We start from the raw sequence: 27,532 nt of genomic DNA on the forward strand, positions 1-27,532 counted from the left end.
TTATAATATTTTGTTTTTGTATATGATTATTTTATTAAAAAAATCATTTAATATGTCCAATGATATTTTGGTAGCAAAAAGTGAACTTTGTGTAATTAAATGCTCGTTATTGTATTATTATTATTAAAAACAAAGTCGTAATGGAAAAAAAAAACGAATGTTATACATGTTATAAATGTTGGAAACATAATTTTTCAAGTTTCCTGAAAAATTATTGCAATAAGTAAACATTTTTGCGTAAATTAAGTAGCATTGGCTCTGTTAAGAGTGCCAACTACAAAAAAATAAATTTCTTTTCATTCATTAAAAGATTTTAGGTTTAAACACTCATAAAAGTTCAATTTATTTATTTTTAACTAATTAATTTATTTTTTAATGTATTTATTTATTGAATGAATGGATTAAGGAACGTATCTGTTAATTGCTCAAACTGATTTTCTTTTTTGCTTTCAAGTCACAGAAATATTATTCACACATAATTTTAATTTTAAATTAATAACTTAGGCTCAAGTTTATTCGGATAATGGCTTTGTGAAAAAAAATATCGATGGTTAAATCCTTTATTTTATATATTAATTATTTGTTGCTTGTAAACTGAAGTTGTATTTTAATGTAAAGGTTTTCGATTGGGTAAATTTTTAACCGCTTAAAATTTTAAACTTACTTATCACCCCAGACAATATTTAAATTTTAGAAAAATGTGTGTGCATCATTAATTGTTTAAACGAATAACCGCTAAGACAAAAATGTACGTTATTAATAATTATGTATTTGACCATCTATGTGTTTGGATTAAATTTGATCATATGAATTTTAAATAGTTATTTCTGTAAACGTGCATTTCGTCTCTATCTTTTTTTTTTTTTTTTTTTTAATATATTTTCACCTAATTGCCGCTTGAGTGCAAAATTTAAGAAACGACATTTTTTTTAACTAAGGTTTAACGTAGTAATTTGGTCACATAACAGCCTACTTTGGTTTTAATAAACAGTAATTATAGAAATTTCTTTGAACTATTCAAAATATTTAATAATAATATTACATTACCTTCCTTTAAAAAAAAATTTTGTCCCCACGAAAAATAATATATATTTTTTTAGGTAATTCTTTTAGTAATTTTTTTATCATATCTTTTATGGATTTTTTTAACAATACCCTTGGTACAGTAGCCATGGCTATATTTGGAAAAATAAGATTATTGTAAAACAGTTTTTATTTATTATATTAATTCAGAATATTTCTGCTTAGAATTTAAGTTTTTATCCTTCATTTTATTTATTTATTTATTTTGTGAAATATGCGAAAATTGTGTGACAAATATGAGCAAGAGAAATTAATGTGTGTTTTTAACATTTTAATATTAGTGCAGATTTTCTAAATGTGTTTTCAGTTATTATTGTACTTTTGTTTGTTTTTTGTTTATTTACATAAAAATAATATTCTATTTAGTTCAAATTTAAGGGAAATATATTAGGGGGGAGGAGTATCATCATTACGATGCACAGAATTTCGACCTGTTTTCTAATCTAACCTTCTGGGGAATATTTTGAAGATCAAAAACCTAAATTCGATAAAAAATGTGTTTATTAAGGGGAAGTATGTTTACGTTTTCATATTTGATTTTATTGCTCACGTTACTGTATGTACTAATTTTTCAGCTTATTTCTATGGGTTTAAAGAAAAATAAAGTAACTTACAATTTTATCGTAATATTTTGTAATTTAAAATAAAAGATTTAACGTTTTCCTATCGAACCATTAAAATTGTAATAATGCATGATTATCTGATACTAATAATTAGGATTATCAAAATTAATTCTTTTTCTAATTTGCTTGATGGGTTCCTACCACCTTCAGACTTAAGTGTATAAAATGAACAAACAAGAATTAAAGATAAGAATTTTTAATTTAAATATACAAACTTTTTATTAAACATATAATTCTTTTGAATAGTTCCAAGTCTACAATACGATTTTTAAAAAAAGTTTTATTATCCTAAAAAAGAAGAAAAAATGCGAAACGAAACTGAAATGTCTAGACTTTAACTGCCTTTATTTTCCTTTTAAAAATGTCAAGCACAATGCCGGAAAAATATGTACATAGTGGTTTCCATTTTCTCTAACTACTTTAATATTAATTATTAACAATATTATTAAAGAAGGTTTTTCCTGAATTGTCACTTATAATCACCCGAGTTTAGAATATCGATGGAATATCACAAGGATTTAATTTTTTATCTCTCTTAGCTAACTTATTTTTGCACTATTATGAAAGGAAAAAATATATACTCTTAATATTAAATTTAGTTTTAGATTTATTGATGATGTAATTATCTTTAATTTTCAAGGTTATACAATTTTATTAAATAATATTTACCCCGAAGAATTCATCTTGATTCGTAATCATGATGATAATATTAATTTTAATTTTTTAGATTTGGGTATTATAGAAGAAGAAAATATCTGCTTTGTTGATTTGAACGATAACAGAAATGATTTCAATTTTAATATAAATAAACAAATTTCTTAGAATTCTAATATTTCTAAAAATATCTATTTAAATACCATTTTTAATCAAATTAATAGAATTAAAAGAACATGTAGTAATGTTTATTTATTAAAAAAAAAGTTTTTTTTTTTTTTTTTTTTTTTTTTTTTTTTTTTTTTTTTTTTTAAAGTGGCAAACTCTTTAAAAATTTGATAAAAAACAATGGATACCCAACTTAAGTAATAATATTCTATGTGAAATTATTGAGTTAATTGTATGTCATTATAAATAAGTTTATTCAAAACTTCTTGGTTAATTTATATAATTTTATAATTTATATAATGTGCAAATCCATTTCGGGCAATTTCATAGCTAAAAATATGTGCAAAGCGGCAAATCATGTTCCTTTCCCTGTTATATAAATGTTATTTTTCTAAAATCATTAAAATTGTATGACTAAATATCAACCTTAATTATCATAAACTTCTTTAATTATCCAGTATAATATCACCTTGCGCACATCCATTTTCAAGCCAATCTTTGGTAACTAACAAATTAAACGCGCTTCAGTAAGAACGCGCTTTAAAACAAATCCCTCTATTTACGCTTTTACCTCAATTTGCGTTTCTGTTTTTATATTTTACAATCTGACAATTTTATTACGGAAATATTTTAAATCATTCTTTCAAAATTTTCCCGTACATGTAAGTTCATTTGAATTAGCTACTCGCTTTATAGATTTTGTTGTGTGTTTTGTTCAGTTTTTTCTTTACATTTCATTTTCTGCTTTTTGCGTGATATTTATTACTTAATGTGTTCTATTTTGTTTCAAAAAATTTTTTTGAGTGTTCCTCGCACTATTGTATTGATCCTGCAATATTTTTTGTATCAAATAATGTATTATTGTCACTATTTAATCAAGAGTTTCGTATGTAATTATGTGTAGATGCTTTTTTGTTATTATTTATAAGTATGTAATGTTTGCAAAATTTAATTACATTAAGAGCGTCGTTTTTTTTCCCAATGAATTGTAAATAAATTAACTAAATTGATTATTTGGTTCATTTATTTTTAGAAACATCCTGCAATATTCTTTGCATGAAAGAATGTATTATTGTCAATATTTAATCAAGAGTTTCGTATATAATTATGAGTAGATAATGTTTTTAATTTATTATCTGCTAGTATGTAATGTTTGCCAAATTTAGTTATATTAAGAGCATCGTTTTCTTTAATGAATTGTAAATAAATTAACTAAATTGATTACTTGGATCAATTATTTTTAGAAACTTCTTGCAATATTTATCGTATCGTTGTTGTTGTTGTTAATTTACGTCGCACCAGAGCTGCACAATGGGCTATTGGCGACGGTCTGGGAAACATCCCGGAGGATGATACGAAGACATGCCATCACAATTTTGATCCTCTGCGGAGGGAATGGCACCCCCGCTTTGGTAGCCCGACGACCTGCGCGCGAAGTCGAGCACTTTACTGTAGCACAGTTTAACGAGGATCCAATACCGCACACCCTCGGTCCCTACGCAGACTGATCCAAGTGGTCACCCACCCGCACACTGACCGCCGCCAGTGATGCTTGACTTCGGTGATCTGCTGGGAACCGTGTCTTATCGATCAGTCCACTGCGGGACTTATTTATCGTATCAAATAATGTATTATTGTCATTATATAATCTAGAGTATGTAATTATGAGCAGACATTTTTATTATTATAACTTAGTATAATATGGTTGTCAAACTTATCTGACCTACATTGAAAGCGTATTGTTTCTAATGACTTGTAAATAATAAATATATCAAAATGAATAATTTAATAACAATTATTTAATTTATAATTGCCATAACAAAACGTAATTATTTACTCTGTGATCTTTAATAAATTTATAATATCACGATAATTTTACTGCTTTGATGATAATAAAACATAATTACTCTTAAAAAATCAACTTCTTTCAGTTTTAATTTTCAGCATCCAGTTATGTTACGGTTTTCTTTAACTCAGAGCAACATTTGTGTGCGCGTATTTTTGTTCAAAATTATATTTGTAACACTTTATAATATTTTTTTGCTTATATAAATGAATTTTTAGCATTTTATTGATACAAACACAATATATATATATATATATATATATATATATATATATATATATATATATATATATATATATATATATATATATATATATATATATATATATATATATATATATATATATATATATATATATATATATATATATATATATATATATATATATATATATATACATGTGTGTGTGAAACAATAGAGAATAAAAATATCTTAAAAAGGGCGCCGATAGGAGGATTGCCATAGGCGCCATTTTCTCTAGATACGCCTCTGTAGTAGGATAACCCTTATTTTTTAAAACAGCTTCCCAGCTTCTTTTCATTGAGTGAACGACTGTTTGAAGTTCATCTTTCGTAATCACATGATGCCAAGAATCAATTATAGCTTCAATAAGTTGTCTTTTATTTAATGGACGTTTTTTTCGTGCAGGAATTTTCAAACGTCGCCACAAATTTTCAATTGGATTGAGATCAGGACTGTTTCTTGGCCATGGTAATATATCTATACCTTTATTTTGAAACCATGCTTTGCATACTTTTGCTGTGTGGCATGGAGCTGAATCCTGCTGAAAAATAAATGGTGCGTTGTTGGGGAAGAGATCCCGGATGGAAGGTATCAATTTTGGTTTCAGGACAGTTTCGATGTATTTTTTGGCATTCAGGATGCCAAGAATCACTTGAATTCGGCCTACACCATCTGCAAACATACATGCCCAAATCATATCATCTTAACATGTTGGGTTTTTTGTAGTTGCTTCAATGCAATCAGGATGAAGTGCTTCACCTACTCTACGACTCACGTATTTTCTATCATCACTACCAAAGAGCGATATTTTACTCTCATCGCTCCAGATTACTTGCTTCCATTGATTTTCTGACCATTTAATGTGTTCTTTTGCCCACTCAACTCGTTTTTCGCTTTGCTTTTGATTTAAATATGGTTTTTTCCTTGGAATTCTAGCTTGTAGTCCAAATCCTGATAACCCTCTTCTTATTGTTCTTGAACTTACTGCAATACCCGCTGCATTCCTTTCACATCTAATGGCATCTGATGAAGTTTTTCTATCTTGAAGGCATAGCCGTTTAATTTTTCTATCGGCGGTAGCACTTGTGCATTTTTTTCGGCCTGATTTGGCTTCATTTTCCACTGATTTCGTTTTTTCATAACGTAAACAGAACTTTCGTACACCAGAACAACTCACTGAACCACTAACTTGTCTTGCAATTTCAGCATAAGAGAGGCCATTTTCTCTCAATATGACAATTCGGCTTCTTTTTGTGGATGTCCAATTAGTTCTTCTTGCTGATGACATTGTTTAAAATTAGTTTAATTAAAAGAAAGGGCTTTTAAAATTAAAAAACAGCAATACTCTATTTAATTGTACTAGTATGTATCATTCCGCAAAATATTTCCACAACAATACCTCTTTTGCCATCCAAATAACCATAACTATAGTTACAGACATTTGATTGGTCCTAAGAACAGTGTTTGTGATTGGTTAGTACGCTTTTATTACAAAACACGTCTTTATTCAAAACGATTTATGTTTGTTTGTTCTACTAAAATAGGCATAACTTAATACAGATATTTTAATTCTGTTTTTGTTATTAAATTTAACAATAAATTACCTTCAATTTGATATATAAACTTTTGTATTTAAGGGAAAACTAATATATTCTACAAGCACACAAAGTTGAAAAAGTGTCCACACTTTCGGCCACCACTGTATATATCGACGTATAGTTTGTTTACGGTAAGATATCCCCCTGCCAAAAGTCTGAGACCGTCAGCTGCTGTGGAAACAAGAATAACGCATTTCAGGGAGGGTAGCTTCTCTTCACTCTACGGCTAACACAGTAGACCGAAGAAAACGATTCCCTTTCCCTCGCTGACCAGAGCCAAAACTTGTCCTAAACAATGACCCCAGACTCCTATTTTAAACAGTTATACCTCGTTACCATTGTCACCGCCACGGGTCTATAGTTTGTCTACGGTTAGAACTCCATCCGCCACAAAGTCTGAGACCGTCAGCTGCTATGGAAACAAGAATAGCTCATTTCTGAGAGGGTATAGTGCGTCTTTTACGAGAACTCCTCCAGACAACCGTCTCGCGTCGTGGCCGGTTACGAGGAAAAGACGCTTCGATTAGGGGTGTGGGTGAATAGTTTTATCTTAATCTTGGCATAGGTCGCCGTGAGTAAACCAGTCGACACTTTCTCTCCTCCATTTCACCCCCATTAGAAATGTGCTCTTGCTTGTTACCATAGTAGCAAACAGTCCCAGACTTTTAGTCTGGAGGGGTTCTCCTCAAAGCCGCACTACAGCTTTTCTTCACTCTAACACAATAGACCAGAAAAAAAGATTACCTTTTTCAGGCCTATGGTCCCTAAATTCCTGAAGGCCCCTAAGTGTTACAAATGTATTGTTTCAAACGTATGTTCCTTAAGAATTCTGTATGCTAGAAAAAAGAGTTAATATAAATAGAAATAAGTAAAAGCCTAAATTTACTAATATATCCCAATTTACATATGTCATAAATATTTAAAATCTCTTCATAATTAAACAACTTGTGAATTTGGTTAAATGTAACAAACAGAGGACCCCTGACAGTTCTGTGCCTAGGGCCCTAGGGTCTCAACTTTTCTAGATTACGCCCCACACATTAAAAGTCTATGGAAATGTGACTATGCAAAATACACGCTTCGGCCACCATCTTGAAAAAACACTGAACATTTTTTTAAAAAAGTCATGCGCAGTAACAAAAAAGTGGAATTTCAAGCTGGAAATAATAAAATATATAACAAACATGCTTATTTAGACATAGGGGATGGGGAAAAAATGAAACACTTCGATACTAACTGCATGGAAGCTGGAAATATTTTCGAAGTCAAAACTTTTAGCACAATTTGATAGAACATGCTTGAAGCGTTTAAAAGTGGAGTCTTCTTTAATCATGCAGAATATGTCGATACCAAAATATTTTACCAAAAGCGTAGTAGTAGGCAGGCACGGTCTTTCCATATTTTTATCCAGCCCCTGTAAGAAGATGGTAACCTTTGACTCTCTAAAAAGTGAGAGTGTTTTTGGATGCCATTTATTTTTTAAATTTCAATAATATTTCGTCACTTTTTTCACAGTTGCTGGCTAGCGGTTATGTGATAATAATGGGCCAGAATTGCGCTTTTCCAGATCACCAGAGTCAACCAATCACAGATAGTGCACAAGATATATCACTTGTAAGTACTTTCCGGTTAAATGTCCATATCATTTACATTCTAAGTTAGTAACTTAGAAAATTAGAACTTAGAAAATTAAGTAATAATTTTCTAAGTTAGATTGCAAGAACTTAGTTTATGACTTTTGATTCACATATTCGTAATTTAAAAAAAAGGCTACAATAAGAGCCAGTTATAACATGGTCTTTCCTCCTTCAGAGCTTAAAAATATTTAATATTCTAAAATGAATCATACTTGAGAAAAGTAAATAAACATATATTGTGGAAAATTAAATAACACTAGCCTATTAATCACCGAGGTTTTCATAATGGGATCATGTCCCTTTTCAAAAAGATAAAGAATATGGGCTTATTTATTACTACAATATTTATAGTCTGACGAATAGTATTGGGCAGGTAAGAAACCCGTTTGATTACCGAAAACCTTAAGATATTTTAACGAAATTGTGTCATTGTTAAAATGAAGTAAAAAGTGCTTTTATACAATCATTTAATTTTTAACTAAGGGAATACTTTTTTTTATCCTTTCCACTTCACTTTTTTTCAAAAATTACGGTCGCATGATACTGGATCAAAATTTAAAAAAATTTGAATTATTAATGTACTAGTTGAAAACCTATTTTTTGTACGAGGGGAAAAGTAATTAATCAATAAAACGTGATTGATCAACACTATGAAATCTTGTAAAAAGCCGTTATCTCGTGGTCTTCAGTTATTATGCTCGAAAAGTTGCTAATGTTAATTTCATTTAAAAAAAATTTTGAATTTTATTTATGACCACGTTTTATATTTTTAGTCACCCATTCGCGATCGCAACACTCGAATACGCCATCTGGGGAGAGACCGGTTTCATGCCTTTAGCCCTTCTCCCTTCCCTCTCCTGCTCTTTTCAGTTGTATAGGAATGTACTACGATATTTTCCCTTTTCTTAATATTTTTCCATTTTATTCAATAAAAATATTTTTTAAAATTTCCGTGATACTTTTCTTTTGAACTATGTTTAATGCAGTTTTCATTTCCATATAGTTTTCCAACTTAAAAGATTTTAATCTATGTGAAAATCAAGAGAGAAACTAACGTACTTCCTTCCTCTATGACTTTCCACACGCTAATGGGGAAAGCATGTGAAGTGTTGCCATAGGTAGAGCGTTCTGCTCGACGCCACCTGCAGCCCATTTCGCCCTCTCCCTTCCTCCTCATCATCGATTTATTACTACAGATGAATCGGTTAATGACGCTCCGCGGCAGCGCACCGAGATGTATGTGATTTCTACCATTCTACCATTGTTTGCAAATTATTTTATAAAATTGTAGGAAATTAAAAACTAAGGTTTACAGAATTTTTAATAATTTTGATAGCATTTCAAATGTCTAGCGTCTCATATGAATTGTTTACAGAATTTTTAATAATTTTGATAGCATTTCAAATGTCTAGCGTCTCATATGAATTTTTGAATCCCTTAACCCAGTGTGTTCCAAACTGTGGGGCGCGCCCCCCTAGGGGGGCGCGAGACTGCTGCAGGGGGGGGGGCACGCAGCTGATTCCAAAATATCATTTTCGAATACAAACCAAAAAAGTCGAATAGGTGTCAAAAAAATAATATTGTCATGTTTTGGTTACGAGTAAAGGACGAGTTTCCTACTTTAACAAATAAAGCTTTAGAAATTTTATTGCCCTTTGTAACATCTTACTTATGTGAAACTGGGTTTTCTGCAGTAGCTGTCTTAAAGACAAAGTATCGATCTTGCTTAAAGATTGAAAAGGAACTGAGAACCGCGATATCTTCAATGATACCACGGTTTGACAAAATTTGTGCTGAAAAACAAGCTCACCCTTCACATTAAATTTTTATAATGTTGTATTAATGTTGAATTCTATTTTTTGTACTTTTGTAAGATTTGTTTTTATTACATTATATTATTATTTCTTAAAATAGATAATAATTTTTCATGTATTTTTATACATAATATTGTATATTATTTTGTAGCCCATTAAATAAATTACAATATCAGATGAGTGTTTATGAAATTGGATTGTTAGAAAAATTAAGGGGGGCACAAAACATTTTTTTTCCAAAGAGGGGGACGCAGGTACAAAAAGTTTGGAAAGCACTGCCTTAACCCCTTGAGGACGGGTGATTCAGAAAAGCATTCGTACAAAATCAGAATCAGGATGTAATTAAATAAAAAACGGTAACTTAAATGTAGTCGTTGCTAATTTGACAGACTTACTTTGCTTTTACTTTAATTATTGTTAGTTTAATCATATACAATCAATGTTAGTTCAAAGTATAGCTAAATAGTTTTATTTTGAACAAAGTAATGGTGAATTAAATAAATCAAACAATTATAACTCCGCCCACAAATAAACTGCTAAAGAATTACTTTGATTACCAGTTTTATCTTCTTACCCAGGTTGATACGGTTTTATGCTGGCACGTATTTGTGGCAGTCGGCGCGAAAGGTTTAAGTGTAGTGATGTGGAAAATAACTTTAAGTAAAATTTACAAAACAAAGATTCCTTAAAAAAATAATCATTGAGAATCATATATTTAAAAATAAAGTTAACTACCATAGAAAAAAAAATTTAAAATAGTGTAAAAGTTCGCGAGTTGTTGATATTAATGCAAAAAAATTAGCATACTATCTTTTAAGTTCCACTTTAAAAGTTAAAGAGCGATGCAAACTTTTGGGTCAATAACGATACGTAAGTAATAGTGATCAAAATAGTTTATAATTAAATTTTTGTAACCAAAAAGGGAAATATTATAGTAAAATTTTACCAACCACTTTAAATATAAATAAAATCTCACTTCCGTAAAAAAGTTTCTCTAGTGTAGTTTACAATTGTAACGCGAAATTGTAATTGCATCCTAAAAATTATATAATTATAAAAAAGCTATCAAATTTTTTAGTTAATGTAATGTTTCAGAATTAGAAAATTAATTTCTAGAAAATATCAAATTTTATAAATAAATTCACTGTAAATATTTTTCTAGTCAGAACTGATCAATAAAGATAATCATTTGATATTACTTTTATCGTTGTTTACAAGATTTCTGGAAATACATGAAAACATCGAAAAAAATCATCATCTAGCAATAAACCATTTAATTGCTACTCTAGTTTTATCGGTTATCTATAATATAAGATAAGATAGAGGGTCACGTTATACTCTACAAAATAGATACATTTCAGAGTTCCCACGGTGTGGAAAATCTTTTTAAGTTGTAGAGTAAGTGATAAAATTATATATATATAGCAGAGATGCCAGCTTGCTTCGCTTTGTAAAACAATATTTGCTAGTGATGAAGAAATTTAATATATTTTTAGTTCAGTTATTTTCATTTTAAGTAAGGTTTTTAAGTGAGCTTTAGTAAGTTTAAGTTTTTTTTCCACCAGTACAAATCAGAAGTTCAAAGTATCATTTGAAATGCAACTTTATTGTAGACTTTAACCCTTTAACGGGCCCTTTATTTCTAGTAAAGGTAAATTAAAATATTTTTGGAATTGAAACTGGCAGAAAATGACGTAGGTAACGAACAACTTAAAATCGATTCCACTGTATTAGTTAATTTATATTAAAAGGTTTTTAAAAAATTCTCCTTGTTTAGAAAATTGTTTGCTTAGCCCTTTAATGTGCCATTTATTTCTAGTAAAGGTAAATTGAAGTATTTTTTGAATTGAAATTGTTTTAAGAATAGTAATTGATATAAGAAAGAAAAAACCCCATTTAGTTTATAAAAATGCCATTTTTTTGGTGGTAAATATATTTAACATGACCTATTAAGAACTTACTGACTTTCATTTTTCCTTATTTATAAAATAAATTCCTTAAATGCTACAAACTTCAAAAGGAATTATGTATTTTATAAATTTTATACGTTTTTTAAAAGTGACAAATGGTTACCAATTTTATTCAAACTCACTTCAAGAAAGCTGAAGTTATTGAAAAATGGAAACCGAAATTAAAAGTGGTAAAACGTGGTGGTAAGTATACTTACCACGGCCTTCAAAAGGGTTAAATTTAAGACGTCTGTAACATAATGAAGTTTTCAGTAAACTAATAAAAAAAACTGGTTGATAAATTTATTTTACTAGATTTTGGAAGCATTGTGTCTTATGGTGATGGACAAATGTGTACCTCGGGTTCTATGAGGCTAAATATACTGTTTTTGAGTATATTATCTTGAATGTAACTCAAATTGTGTATTTAACCCATTTTTGCTAAGCGCCGTTTCCTCTAAAAAGTAATAAACGGTAGCAAAAGTGTTTAATTATTATAATCTTCATAATTAAATTAATATTCATACTTAGAAAGTAAGACAAAGTATCGTGCGTTTTCAAAACTGAAGCCATAAGTACTGGAAGAAACTACCGACTTACAGGGATACCGCAATTCGACTAAAAATGTAATTAGTGGTAAAATTCAATTCTTTTTATTTATTTAATGATTTAATCGTAATTACGACTAAGACAAACATTCCAAATTATTTATATTTAAGGCGAAATGTTATTTGCATTATCTTTCTACTTAGTCTCAGTTGCCCTAGGGCAAAATACAGATTTAGAAGTCTGGTGTCCGCTACCGCGTGCAGGTACTTCACCAATTGCAGATTAAGCAAGCAACTTGCATTATCCTCCACTGAGTCTGTTACGTATTTCAAGCCAAGATCTTCTATCGACATTATCCACCCTTCTATCGACATTCGATTGACATACGGCTACGAGCGTTATCTCAGATAAAGGAGTGGGGTTTCCTCCTCGCGGACAAGGACTACGTAGTTTTCTTTAGTTCAAGATCAAGTTCTTTGCAACAACCTTGAATATTAAACTGAAAGAAATATGATAGAAGAAGTTGGTTCTTTAACGCGTTGAATGCCATGTGGGTCACCGGTGACCGGCGAAGCCAAGATTATTAGAAACACATAAGTCGAGTATATTTTTATTATTTTTATATTATTATCGTTACTAAAATGGTTTGAAGAAATTAATGCAATACAGAACACACAAAAATGGTTTTATTTATATAACAGAGATGCCAACTTGCTCCGGACAGCAAATATATATTTTAAAGTGGTAGTTAATTAATTGCGATTCTTGGTTTAATAAATTCAATTTAGTAGATTTTTATCCACCACTTTTTCTAAATAATTTGTAGGCTAATAAAATTTACCACTTTTTTGTACTTATGTCATGCTATACCATTTAAAAAACAAGCAAAAATAGTCAAATATGCAATGTATATGCAAAATTTAGTAAAAAAATATGCAAAATTTAGTTTGCAGTTAAGTACTGTTTTTTTAACTATCTTGGCGTGTCCGGAGCAGTTGGCATCACTGCATGTCATGCGAAACCTTTTAAAAAACTAGTGTAATCTATCTAATATTTGCAATTTTAGTTAGAAGTTACTTACCGTATGGCCAGGCGGGAAAGCAATGTAAAATTAGCGTGGCATTCAACGTGTTAAACAGATTTTTCATTTTTAATAATCAATACTTTTTTCATTTTTCGTCACCTATGGCATCCTTGCGATCGATATACCTTCCAACTTCAACTGTTTCCAGAAACAACGGTTTAAAGTGGTAGCAGAATGTAAATTGAGTATGGCCAAAAATCTATTATATATACATACCCTCCAACTGCTACGGAATTTGCGTAGTTTCAGAAATCTTCTTTTCAGACGGTAGCAAAATTAATGTCTTAATATTTAAAAAAAAATAATTTTAGTGTAACTTGTCCACTATTACTTATAAAAGTGCAGGTCATAGGGCTAGATTCTTAAGTTCTGATAAAAGTTTTATGAGAGATCCATTTGCTTTAAAAATTTCTACTTTGGTTCGCTACCACTAGAAAGAATTATTTTCAAAATCCTCATAAGTTGGAGGGTATGTATATAATTCTCTTACGTGGCTCCCAAATTTTGGCTGTATTTCTTTTCCGCCGGTGGCAACGTTTGCTTTGTTTTGTTTACGTTTTGAAAACATCAAAGCATTCTGCCTTTTAATGATGTGTTTCTGATCTAATATATATAATTCTCTTACGTGGCTCCCAAATTTTGGCTGAAATACTTTGTACAACTAAATAAGATTCTTTTCACAACACTTAAATATTTACTTTATTTTCTTCATATATCAGTCGGCAAAGAATTCTGTTAGGTTAAAAAACATTTCGCTAAAAAAATAACGAATTCTAAAAGAAATAAAAATAAACAACTTAAAAAATAAAACTGCTGTTGCCAGCCATAAAATTTTTTGAAAGTTAACTTAATAAATCAAAATGACATAGAAGCGCAACTAGATCAAAATTATGATACCTGAGCGCTTGACGTAACAAATCCTTCAATTCTATAAGTGTTGTATCGCCAAATGCCCAAATTAACAATTGTGTTTTTAATGAAATTCTATAAAACGTTTTAAATAAACAACCTACTTCTACAACTGCTTCTTGAAGAACTTGGCTCATTGATTAAAAATATTGTTTTAATTTTACAGTACTAACTTTACTTCTTTCATTATTGCTATGACCCTCTTTCATTACATTTTACAATTTTGTGGTTGAATACTGACATTTAGAAATTTGTACATAAAAAAGTAATATTTAGAGGTTAAGAGTTTGCCTCAGAAAAATTTGAATTGCTGACATTGAATTAAACAATGGAAACAATCGTTTTTGTGAAAAATTGAATTGTATTGTTGACATCAGAACTAAAAATATTGTGCTTCAACTTAACAATACTACCTTAATTTATACTTTAGAATTGCCTCGGAGAAATTTGAATTGTTAGAAATGAAATAAACAAAAAGTTTTATTTTAACTGACAAATACTATATTATAATTTTAACTTTTTTTTATGACTATACTCATTTTCTTACTCTTTTCTTTGTTTTTTATACATTTTATATTTTTGTGATAAAGTAAAAAACTTACAGTTGTTCTGCTTCTGAACACTGATGAAAACACAAAATGATGGGCTTCATCAACAATCAAAAATATATACATTTATTTTACAAATTCTATATTATTAGGGTGGCGCACTTCAGAGAATTAAAAATGCAAAATTATCTTCATCGAAACCGATCCTTTACATCCGGCGTTCAGTGGCAGACTACTATTTCATATTGTTTTACAACACATGGCTTTAGCCCTCTGGTGGGAAAGACTTTGAAACAAAACTTACAACAGTTACTTTTCTCAACAACTAAATTTAGGATAGTGTGATTAAGAAAAATATGTGAACTGTTTGCAATTTCAAATTAATATTGAAATGTACAGGTTTAGAGTTTTCTGCAGTGAAAAGTTTTCGGAACTTCAGTATTCAAAAAAGTATACAAAAGCTAGACGTTAAGAACGTATCCAATGAGCGAGCAAAGCGAGCATTGGATTGCGAAGCAATCTGAAATGAACTGCGAAATCAGTTCCGGGGGTTGGTGAGCGTTAGCGAGCAGGGGGCGAAGCCTCCTAGTACTTTATAATTTTTTAGGGTTTGATCTCAATAACTGATACTCATACTCATATGTGTTGGTTATCTTAGCATCAGCCCCGCTAGGGGCTCTAACTAATTCATCTGAGTGGAAATAAATAATAAATCGCCGAAGCGCAACTGAGAGGTGAAATCAATAACTGATATTTATCATGCATTAATATACATGTTTAATTTATTCAACTGTAGTGGTAGTTAACTATAAATCTAAGTATGAAATAAAGGAGTAAAAGTTTTATAAATACTCTAAGTGCAAACATCCAGAAAATCCTTTTTAAAAAAGCATGCTTTTTTAAAATATTATAAAATTTCCGTAGTTTCATAAAATATTTTTTCTAGTAGTATCAAAGATAATATTTTAATAAATTGAGATTAAAGGAATTTTGTCCGCATCCATACTAATGGTTATTTTAAACAATTATATAAAAGATCAGATAGACAAATGGACAAACTCATATAAAAAAATTTTTATAAAAACTCGATAAAATTTTTTTTTTTTTTATAAAAACTCATTTAAAAATTTCTAGTATCGTAGTTTTCGCAGTAAAAAAATATTTCGTACTAACCTCAATTGTTCGTGACAATAACTTAGTGTAAACAAATTCGTTCGACCACTTTTTTTACATAGCTATTTTTGTAGTTAGACCATTTTTCGTGGCTGGACAATAATAGAAATGAAAATGAACTCAGCTTTAAATGCACGCTTAAACCTTTAAGCCTAGTGTTCTACTAAAGAGACGGTGCCTCTTCTGAAAAAATAAAACTGGCAAGACAAATGTTTCATCTATTATATATAACTAGGAGGCTTCGCCCCCTGCTCGCTGGCGCTCACCAACCCCCGGAACTGCTTTCACAGTTCATTTCGGATTGCTTCGCAATCTAATGCTCGCTTTGCTCGCATCGAGCAGGGGGTTAAGCCTCCTAGTTTTAAATAAGTATTTAAATACTTTCATTTTACAGTGTCTTCTTCATTTGTAAATTTTAAAGAGACTCTTTTCGAAAACGAATTTTTGATACCAAAAAGAAATAAATGTAGGAAACAGTTTTACTACATACAAACAATATCATTTGAAATTGAAAATAGCTTTTTATATACATCAGAAAATGAATTAGAAATGAAACTCGGTGCGCATATGTCACTCTACGGTGTAGAGTAGATATGAATTTTAAGAGAAAATTTCAGCTTCCCTAGTCAAAATCAGTCATGTCCTTTTTTTTATTAGTCATGACGCTCACATAAAAACGAACTGAAATCCCAAATGTAGATATAAAGCAAATATGCAGATACAAATAAACATGATAATCTTACAATTGAAAATTATACTTCTAGACATGGCATAAAAAAGTAGAATATGCAGCATAAAAAAAAAAAAACACTAGACTTAGTCAGACAATGGTCAAAATATTATTTATTTTGTAACTTTCATAATATTGAAATATAAATAATAAAAAAGCAATTGTTTACGCCAACAGACGAATGGACAGAAATAAAAAAAAAAAAAAACAATGCAAATTTTATGCCATATGTCACGACAGCATGAAGGAAAGGAATTAAGTTGACGAGTTACGCAGTTGATAACCTTCGAATCAATCAACATTTAAAACTGTTTCCTTTCGGCATTAGTCAATCTTAATAAGACTAAGCTCAAATTCGGTGGTTGAAACCGTAACTTGATATCTGGCTGCCCAAAAGTCTAGCGGCGAAAAAGAAAAATCACTCCTTGAAAGTAAAAGAGGCCTTTTTTTATCTTTAAAAAATAATGATTCCAGTAAATGTTCAATAAGACATACGCTGTTTGAAATCATAATTAGGATTACTCGTGCCGTTTAGAGTCAGCTACAGGAATAAAGTGCAAGATATTTGTCGTCTAAAGGTAAAAAATTGTTAAATTATTGTACATTAATTACATTTATTACTTTAGTTATAGAAAATTTATGCATATATTTTCAGGATCTAATTTATTTAAAAAAAATATTTCGTATTTTTAATTTTAATTTTTTTTAAAAATATTCTCATTAGTTGTAATACAATCTAAAATTATTTCAGTAAACTATTATATTAAATACTTTAATTAGCTATTAATAAACTATTATATTATATTAAATAGTTAATACTCATTTGTTGTAATATAGTTTCCTGTTATATTAAATAAAAATGTTAATCATAGCGCCGTTTTGTCAAAATTTCTGATTTCTGTAATTCCAGTAATTTTCCTGAACTTCCTATTGTATTATCCCTTTGCGGAACAGCAATTATCGATTGAAAATTTTAGTCAGGCAGGACGTTAGCAAATGCGCCCTTAGACACATAGATGCCAACTTGCTCCGGGTAGCAAATACATATTTTAAAGTGGTAGTTTATCAGTTGTGATTCTTGGTTTAATAAATTCAATTTAGTAGATTTTTAACCACCACTATTTCTAAATAATTCGTATTCGTAATATAATTCACCACTGTTGTACTTATGCCATACTATACCTTTTATAAAGCAAACAAAAATAATCAAATATTTACAAAATTTACTTTGAAGTTAGTTACCGTTTTTTTTTTTATTATTTAGACAGTTGGCATCTCCGCATATATATTTTCGAGTGATGGTCTTTTAATGTATGATTCTTGGATTATCTAATTCGATTTATAGGGTTTTTTCACTCTCTACTTTTTCTAAATAGTTCAAAGGCTTGTGATTGTGTGATAAGTCACTTTAATGCAATCAAACCGCTTTCAGACTTTTAAAAAGTTGGAATATTTACCAAAAATCTGCAAATTTTAGTTTGTAGTTCTCTATCGTTTTATTTAAATATTTTGTTAAATCTGGAGGAATTGGCATCTCTGTAGACATTTTATTCTAAGTGAAGTGACATATTTTAACTTTTGGTGGCTTAAAGAATTCGTGGATTGGTTGAAAAAGACGATCTTTGCTTTGTTTTTAACCTCTATGCTCCTAAAAAATTGGTTTATTGGAATTACATACATTTGCAGGCTTGTGTGATCGTTAAGACACGGTTCCCAGCAGATCACCGAAGTCAAGCATCACTGGCTGAGATCAGTGTGCGGGTGGGTGACCACTTGAATCAGCCTGAGTAGGGACCGAGGGTGTGCGGTATCGGTCCTCGTTAAAATGTTCTACCGTAAAGTGCTCGACTTCGAGTGCAGGTCGTCGAACTACCGAAGCTGAGGTGCCATCCCCTCTGCAAAGGATTAAAATTGTGATGGCATGTCTTCGGATCATCCTCAGGGATGTTTCCCAGACCGTCGCCAATATCCCATTGTGCAGTTCTAGAGCGACGTAAATGAACTACAACAACAACTGCAGGCTTGTGTGCTCAATTTAGGCTTATAAACCTTTGTCAAATAGAAGAACAGATAGCACAGCACAGAGAAGGACAGCACGAAGATACATCCGGGGTAACAGCGGGATTCGAACCCGCTACCTCAACTAGAAATATAGAATAAAAGCAATTAATTCTATATTTCTAGTGTTTTGTAACATGTTGAATTAGTTTTGCCAGACTGGCTACACTGCATCGAAAAGGGTGAACCATTAAACATGAACGTTCTTATAAACTTTTTTTCAGAAAGGTACCTCAGAACTGTTAACTCAATTATTTAATTCTAGTAATTTGTCTTGGAGAAGCAAGAAAGAATTTGTGTTTAATATGCATAACAGCCAATTTGTATAGCAGTTGAGAAATAATTTTTCTGACGGAGTTTCGGCATATTAAGTCTTGGAATTTTAAAATTTCAAAAATATTTTTTAGACTACTACGACGAATGAAAAAATATGTAGATCATATCTATTTGTTGGATATTTGTGCTTATAGTTGTTTTAATAGTTCCGTTTTAAGAAAAATTCTTCCAAACTTAATTGTTGTTCTACTACCACTTTGTAAGATCTTTTTCAACGACCGGACAAGTTGGCAGATGTGGAATAAGGTGCTCGCCAGCACTAGAAAATACCACATTAGTTTAAACATAAATGTTCCCCCACTTCTTTTTTCAGAAATTGCTTTTTACGTCAAAACAAAGAGTTGCATTTTCGCAACAGTATTCGCAAAAGGTGTAAAGAAAAGCAACTTAAAGAAGGTTTCCAAATTAGCACGTGAGAATAGCATTGACTAATTAGTAAGTAATTCTGCATATGTGCACAATATTAATTGTTTACTTACAGAATCAAATTTTAACATAAATTGGCATACTATCCTACGACAACCAGGACAAAAATTTAATTTTTATCGAGACGAAAAAAGAGTAAAAACTGGTTAATAATCATTTTACTATAACTTGTTTTTGGGAAGACTAAAATATACTTGACTACCAAGATCTATTTAGCAGTTATAACATACATAAAGCAGAGATGCCAACTTGCTCCGGACAGCAAATTGATATTTTAGAGTGGTAGTTTATTAATTGTGAGTCTTGATTTAATAAATTAAATTTAGGTGTTTTTTATCCACCATTATTTCTAAATAAACCGCAGGTTTACATAATTCACAACTTTATCGTTCTTTATGCGTCCTATACCTTTTAAAAAGCAAGCAAAAATAGTCAAATAATTGCAAAATTTAGTTTGTTTTTTATACCGTTTTTTTAATTATTTTGACTTGTCCGGAGCAGTTGGCATCCCTGATATAGGGCTGCATGTTTAGCCAAGTGGAGTTAAATAGCGATGAAGAGTTCATAATTAAAAAACCTATTTTGCTCATCACGAAAAATAGTTAAAAGCGAAATAATGTGTTTACTACCAGTTTATTTTTGCGTCTCACTTTCAGCCCTGACAACCACAGAATTTCCGTAGTTTCAGGGGGGGGGGGGTGATTTGTGATAACAAACATAGCGAATTAATGTTTTTATAAGTAAGAAATAAAAGAATTTTATTCTCACAGTTAGTCTAAACATCTCATCTATATAAACAATCAAATTTGTAACTGTGTTATTAGATTCTGATTTTAAAAAAAACTATAACAAAAGTATTTTTATTTTAAAACTTTCTGCATTAGTTCACTACCACTGGAATATATTTATCGAAAACACCTCACAGCAAAGAGCTAAAATTGATGAAGACGTTAACGAACAGACTAACTCAATAACTACAAATTTTTGTAATAAAAAATTATAATTTTGACTTTTGAATTTCTTCTTATTTTCAAAGTGGTAACAAAGTAATACATTAAAATTTCTATCTTTTCTAAACTAAAAGTTTATTTTTATTTATTTCATTCGCCACTACATAGGAGTAATTTAAATATTTATACTATAACTAGTGATGCAATGATGCTACAGGAGACTAAAAATGTAAAAAAGTGGTACTCAGAGCAATTTTGTTTATTTATTATCTTTTAATTTTTACTTGCAGCTACCTCTATGACCAACATTTCCAATCATTCATATTTAATTTTAAAACAAAGAATATTTTCCATAACGTTCATTAAGCATTATTTGGTGAGTGAGTTTGAGATTAATTTAGCGAAAATTAAGAATTAGATTCATGATATTTTCAGTTTATTTCAGAAAGCGGTAATGAAAATGGTAATGTAGGTTAGGTATCAAATTTGAATTGACAACTAATCGACTAAATAAAAGATATCAATAATCTTACTACCAGTTTTTAATTTGGCTGATGTCATATCTAAGTAAATCGGATTCCAATAGGTTAAGTTTTAACATAGTTATTATAATTACTGCTTATAACTACAAAATCGATGTTTACAATGCTACTATCATAAAAAATCTTAACCAGAAAGTTTACAAACGGCAGGTAATTTACTACTAAAACTTTTCAAGGACCACGGGTACCCTGTATAAGCTCGATTAGTGACTTTCCTTTTTAAATTTGTTACCTCAGGATTAACATACTCACATTGCATTCCTAACGCATCTGTTGCTAAGACACTTTTCCTTGAGTCAACACAATTCAAGGATCGCGGGTACCCTGTATAAGCTCGATTAGTGGCTTTCCTTTTTAAATTTGTTACCTCAGGATTAACATACTCACATTGCATTCCTAACGCATCTGTTGCTAACACACTTTTCCTTGAGTCAACACAATTCTGTTCAACAGCTTAGCTTAAAAAATATTCATTAGTGTATTTGCTTCAACGAAGGTGATTAAGAAGGCTTCATTTTGTCCCCTACACTGAAACATATTGCATAACCATAACAGAAACTCGATCGCGTGAAAGACAAATCTGCTCCTGGTTATCTGAGAAAAATCTGAGCAGAAGGGCGGAATTGTGATGGATAGGCCCTGGATATTTTCCAACCATTATTCAAACGTGTCAATAGGCACAATGACAATTTCAGGGATGTCTACTGCTTCACTTTCTGCAAGTTTTTATAAATTGGCAGCCAATTAAATGGTAAAACTTGAAGAATAAGTATAGTTACCCCCACTTTTTTAAAGTGGATAACACCTATACCTATATAAAATGGTTATCTGAGTATTAGCAGAATTAACGGCTTTAGCCATCACGGTCTTTTATAAGTAGTCCGCGCAGACTGTTTAAAAAGTGAACCAGTTGTGCGCATGAACCCAAAACCTTTTATAAAAGTTTGAACTTGAACTTGAACTAAAGTTGTTTACGCAGTACCTGTCCGCGAAGCGGACACTTCACTGCTTCATCTAAGGTAGTGCCCGTGGGCGCCTAAAATAATGTCTTTAGAAAAAAGATGTTGAAGTCGTTTGGAGGGAGTAGTGGGCCTGGTGGATTGTAGTGGTGTCATTAAGGCTTGTTTTCTGGTAATAAGGAACGAAGAAGCTGAACCAGCTCCTCGTTTTTAAGAAGTTCTTGCATCTCTCGGAAGATATGAAGAAATCTGGTGGCAGTATGGGTAGCACTCCTGAGCTCTCTGTTCTTTTGTTGTGGCTTTCGACGTGGTCTCGCTTCACAGCCTGTAAAACAGGCAGGATGTTCTCCTCTGCAGTTAACGCAGGTGGCAGGCAGGCTTCTTGGTTTAGTGCACTTGTATGTGAAATGATCACCCGCACATTTCATGCAGGCTGGATCAGATTGGCAGTTCTTTTGTGTGTGGCCAAATTTTTGGCAACGATAGCACTGGATGTCATATCGTCCTCCTCTAAAACGTTCTATCTGGACTTTTGAAGTTATAAAAGTACTTGAGAGAAATTTATCTTATATATTTGAAAATTTAATCTGTAGTGGTTGACAAGTGAATAAGGCAAACCAATAATATTCATAAATAAAATAAATTTTTAGTCATATATTTGATACCACTTTCTTATTTTAACTAGATACTGTATTAAATGACTCGTTCGGAAAGATTATTTCTTCACAGTGGGTCTGATCGTACTACCTATAAAAAACCGTGTGGAGGCTTTCAGTTATAGGAGGCGTTGCTTTAGCTCATACATCTGAGTGAGTATAATAATAAAATTGCGAATAGAGGTATCAATGAGAAGTGGATAACAGCAATAAAGTTGCATTTCATATGATACTTCAAAATTTTGATACGTAGAGGTGGAAAAATTACTTTAAAAAATACTAAATAAAAATTACTTAAATTTCGTAACCGCTTGAAAAAAATTTTTTTAACAAAGTGAAACAAGTTGGCATATCTACAGTTTGGGGACTTCGATTTTTTTTTTGTCTCCGTGAAAAAAAATCAGGAAAGGTTATAATAGAAACAATGAAAAATAAAATGCGAGTATAAACAAAAGATAAATTTTCATAGTTTGTATCTGTAAAGAGAAAATATTGATTAATGTCACTGATATTATGTTTATATTTGAATATTGCACGTTTAAATGTTGAATCTATGTTTTAAATCTGCAAATGAATAAATAAATAAATATCTAGTTCCATATTAAATTTTTAAAAAATGGTTTTAAAAAAATTAATGATTTTATTAATTTAAATTAGTTTTTTTGAAATTTAAACTAATTTAATTTAATTCTTTTAAATTTAAACTAACTAAATGTTGAATCTATGTTTTAAATCTGCAAATGAATAAACAAATAAATATCTAGTTCCATATTAAATTTTTAAAAAACGGTTTTAAAAAGAAATTAATGATTTAATTAATTTAAATTAGTTCTTTTGAAATTTAAACTACTTTAATTTAATTCTTTTAAATTTAAACTAATTAAATGTTTAATCTATGTTTCAAATCTGCAAATGAATAAATAAATAAATATCTAGTTCCATATTAAATTTTTAAAAAACGGTTTTAAAAAGAAATTAATGATTTTATTAATTTGAATTAGTTGTTTTGAAATTTAAACTAATTTAATTTAATTCTTTTAAATTTAAACTAATTAAATGTTAAATCTATGTTTTAAATCTGCGAATGAATAAATAAATAAATATCTAGTTCCATATTAAATTTTTAAGAAACGGTTTTAAAAAGAAATTAATGATTTTATTAATTTAAATTAGTTTTTTTGAAATTTAAATTTAAGTGAAGAGACAGATTCCTTTTTGGAAATCAAACTAGTACAACAAATTTCTGTCAGCGTGAAATTTATCTCTAATTTTTTTTTTAATTTTAAAGACTTCTTAGATTTCACTTTTTTATGAATCAAACTACAATACATCCATATTACTAGTATTAAAAATACATTAAACAAGCATACTAACATCTGGATTAGCGTAATTCGAGTTTTCGTTGCACGTATAACGCAGCTCTGAATTTTTTTTTTTTTTTTTTTTTTTTTTTGTTAAGGAAGACTTTTTAAATTTCACTTGTTTATGAATCAAACTGCAACAGTTAAGACTAAAATCACATAAACCAAACCTAATAATAGCAACTGGGATAGCATAATTCGAGTCTCCTTTCACATAGCTCTGACTTATTTATTATATAATACTTCTTAAATTTCACTTGTTAATGAATCAAACTACAACAGCTAATATTAATAACGTATTAAACAAACATAATAGCGACTGAGTTAGCATAATTCGAATTTTCTTGCACGTGTAACCTAGCTCCGAGTTTTTTTCGTTATGGAAGATATTTAAAAAGAAAAATGCTCAGAATACAGCAAAGTAAGCACGTACAGACGGATGTTCTTGTTGGAAGGGAACAAAGATAAATGATAAATTTAGCTCTTCATCCTCTTGCACGGCTCTTTCCTTCTTCTGTTACTACGATGACCTCTGGCAGACATCCATGGGAAGACCCCAGAAAAAGAGAGATTATAGCTGTGGAAAGGTAGCTCTTGAGCATTCTAAACACCATTTCGAACCTATTCGTCTGCAGTTAAAAACGAAAGTTAAACGATATTTGACAAGCTTGACGAAAATCGTTTGCTTCTAATTACTATTCATACAATTGCTTCAAATAACATTTGTATCTAATTACATTTACAATGTTTTAAAAAAACGATTAAATGTTTTGAAGAATTCCTGTTAAATTGCATCCGAATAATTTTAAGCGATATAGAATTTCTTTATAGACTTCATCAACATCTAAATTTTGTTTAGAAACACCAAATTTACTCGTTTGCAGTTAAAAACGAACTTGTAAAAATATTTGGTGAGATTGGTGAAAATCGTTTGCTTGTTATCAAATGCACTGATAAGATTTTAAAATATGGATAAACTAAGTAGAAAATTCAACATTAAATAGTGACAGAATAGTTTTGGGACTTGTTTTCATTATCAACAATTGATTTTCATTATCAACATCTATATTTTGTTTAGAAACACCATTCTAAATCTTTTTGTATACACTTGACCTTTAAAGATATTTGACAAGCTTTGTAAAAATCGTTCGCTTTTTATTTGAATATATTTAAGTTTCATATTGACTATACTTTTTATAAAGATGCCAAACTTAAAAATGTTTCTTAGTGGCAGGTGAAGTTTAAGTTGTAAAAAATTTTATTTGTAAAGTTAAGTTTAGCAAATTTGATTTTAAATTTTTTTTCCACCTCAACCTTATCATACATACGAAAGCATGATATAAAATACCCTTTTACAGGGATCATCTCGAGGTGAAACTTTTAGAGAGTTGGCGAATATGTCCCTTATTCGGGAAGTTTTTCTTTTAAATTTCCTTCTAATATATATTTTTGCAAAAAGCAGTGCAGTTGGCATCCTTGCTTTTAAAAAATTCAATATTAAATTGTAATTGAAATATTTTGAAAGTTACGGAATTTATGAATAGTTTTTCGTTATCTTCATCTATATTTAATTCTAAACACCAATGCTGTAAAAGGCGAAAGTTAAAAGATGTTTGACAAGTTGTAAATTACGACTAAATAATTTTCTGGAGCTATAAGTTCTAAATTTGTTGGCATCATCATTATCAAAATTTTTTGTTGTTCAATAATGTGGTTGATTTTCAATAGATTAGAGAGGTTTAAAACTTTTGAAAATGTGCCAAATCCTCAAGTAAAATTTAAACGTTGTTAAAACCGAAAACCGACCAGCTTTAAATTACGACTAAATATTTTTTGAAGCTAGAGTTTCTACATTTGTTAGCATTATTATGATCAAAATTTTTTATTGTTCTGTAATGTGGTTGATTTTTTTTTATAGATTAACCCTTTCGCGCCGACTGTCACAAATACGGGTCAGCATAAAGCCGTATCAACCAGGGTAAAAAGATAAAACTGGTAATCAAAGTAATTCTTTAGCAGTTTATTTGTGGGCGGAGTTATAATTGTTTGATTTATTTAATTCACCATTACTTTGTTCAAAATAAAACTATTTAGTTATACTTTAAACTAACATTGATTGTATGTGATTAAACTAACAATAATTAAAGTAAAAGCAAAGTAAGTCTGTCAAATTAGCAACGACTTCATTTAAGTTACCGTTTTTTACTTAATTACATCCTGATTCTGATTTTGCACGAATGCTTTTCTGAATCACCCGTCCCCAAGGGGTTAAAGCTTTTGAAAATGTGCCAAATCCTTAAGTAAAATTCAAATGCTGTTAAAGCGAAAGTTAAAAGATATTTGACAAGCTTTAAATTACGACTAAATATTTTTTGGAACTTGAGTTTCTACATTTGTTAACATTATCATCATCTAAATTTTTTATTGTTCCCCAATTTGATTGATTTTTTTTATAAATTAGAGAGGTTTAAAGCTTTTGAAAATGTGCCAAATCCTTAAGTAAAATTTGATTGTGTTTGATATATTTTTATTCTGTCATTTTTAATTTAATGATCTGGTGCTTCTGCACTTCACTAGCATGATTTTAATAATTTTTTTTTATACATACACATCTTGGCTGAAAATAAAAACTGATAAGCATATAAAAGTAAATGAAATATACCATATAATTAATATACAATAATTCTACATTAAAATGTCGAATAATAAATGACTTTTAGTGATAAACATTAATATCGATAAGTAACTCGATGGTTGATAAAATAATAATTGACGAAAAACATTCCCGCTTAATATTCCAACAAAACCAACTGAATATATAATACTAATAAAATAGAGTTGGATGGTGTGTTGTAAAAATAATGTTGATTGGAAGATATTTTCCCACCTATGATATAATATGCCCATAACTTCAGAAACTACAAAATGGAATAAAATCATTATGGGTTAATTTTCAAGGTTTATTACAAGTTAAAGCGCTAAGTAAAATAAAATCCGCAGTCAAAACTTTTGTAATTATTCCTAATCATGTAGAATGTTCTCTTGCACCTATTAAGATTTAATCAACTGTTTATTCTTCGGTTATTTTCATAATTGTAAGGAACCGAAAAGATAACTGAAGTGAAGAAGAGAGGCTAACACTGAGGAGCGATTTTCTCTAGTCCGATATGAATTCATGTGATCACATACCTGCTAACTTTCAATCCCTTCCATTATCATTTTTCCCAGTGGTATTAAAATGGAATTAAAACTTCAATTTTACGCAAACAAATACGTTGTATTTGAGAAAACTTAAGTTGACAACCATGATTGTAACGCATATTAATATATATACTTAATTTTTGTAAGAATAGTGGTGATCAAAATCATTTAAAAATTAAGTTTATAAAAGAAAAAATTTTATATAATTACTACCACTTTAAATATAAAAATAAAATCTTCCCGGAAAATCCGGAAGAGTTGGATGGTATGTGATCATATATCTGGTATATTTGTACAGGGATGCCACAGGCGACTAAAAATGTAAAAAGGGGTAGAAATTCAATTCATTTTTATTTATAATAATCCTTAATTATTCAATCGTAACTACCACTGGGACTGACATTTCGAATTAATCATATTTGTAAACTACAACT

The 27,532-nt window shown here is 29.9% G+C and overlaps 1 protein-coding gene across 4 annotated transcripts in view; it reads left to right on the forward strand.

The window, feature by feature from the left end:
• LOC107455361 (arginine kinase) overlaps positions 1-27,532 on the forward strand; it is a 70,837-nt gene that overhangs the window by 5,737 nt on the left and 37,568 nt on the right. The window contains exon 2 of one of the 4 annotated variants that reach the window (XM_087163800.1): positions 7,732-7,830. In XM_087163800.1, coding sequence (XP_087019926.1) covers positions 7,759-7,830 — 72 coding nt within the window. In that variant the 5' untranslated portion in view covers positions 7,732-7,758. Of the gene's footprint in view, positions 1-7,731; positions 7,831-11,019; positions 11,184-16,871; positions 17,188-27,532 lie in introns of those variants that run through there. The other 3 variants (XM_087163802.1, XM_087163803.1, XM_087163801.1) reach the window with 3 other exon arrangements.

Source organism: Parasteatoda tepidariorum, chromosome 5, assembly GCF_982258835.1.
Source record: "Parasteatoda tepidariorum strain Cologne lab strain chromosome 5, Ptep-v5.0, whole genome shotgun sequence".
NCBI classification, from domain to species: domain Eukaryota; kingdom Metazoa; phylum Arthropoda; class Arachnida; order Araneae; family Theridiidae; genus Parasteatoda; species Parasteatoda tepidariorum.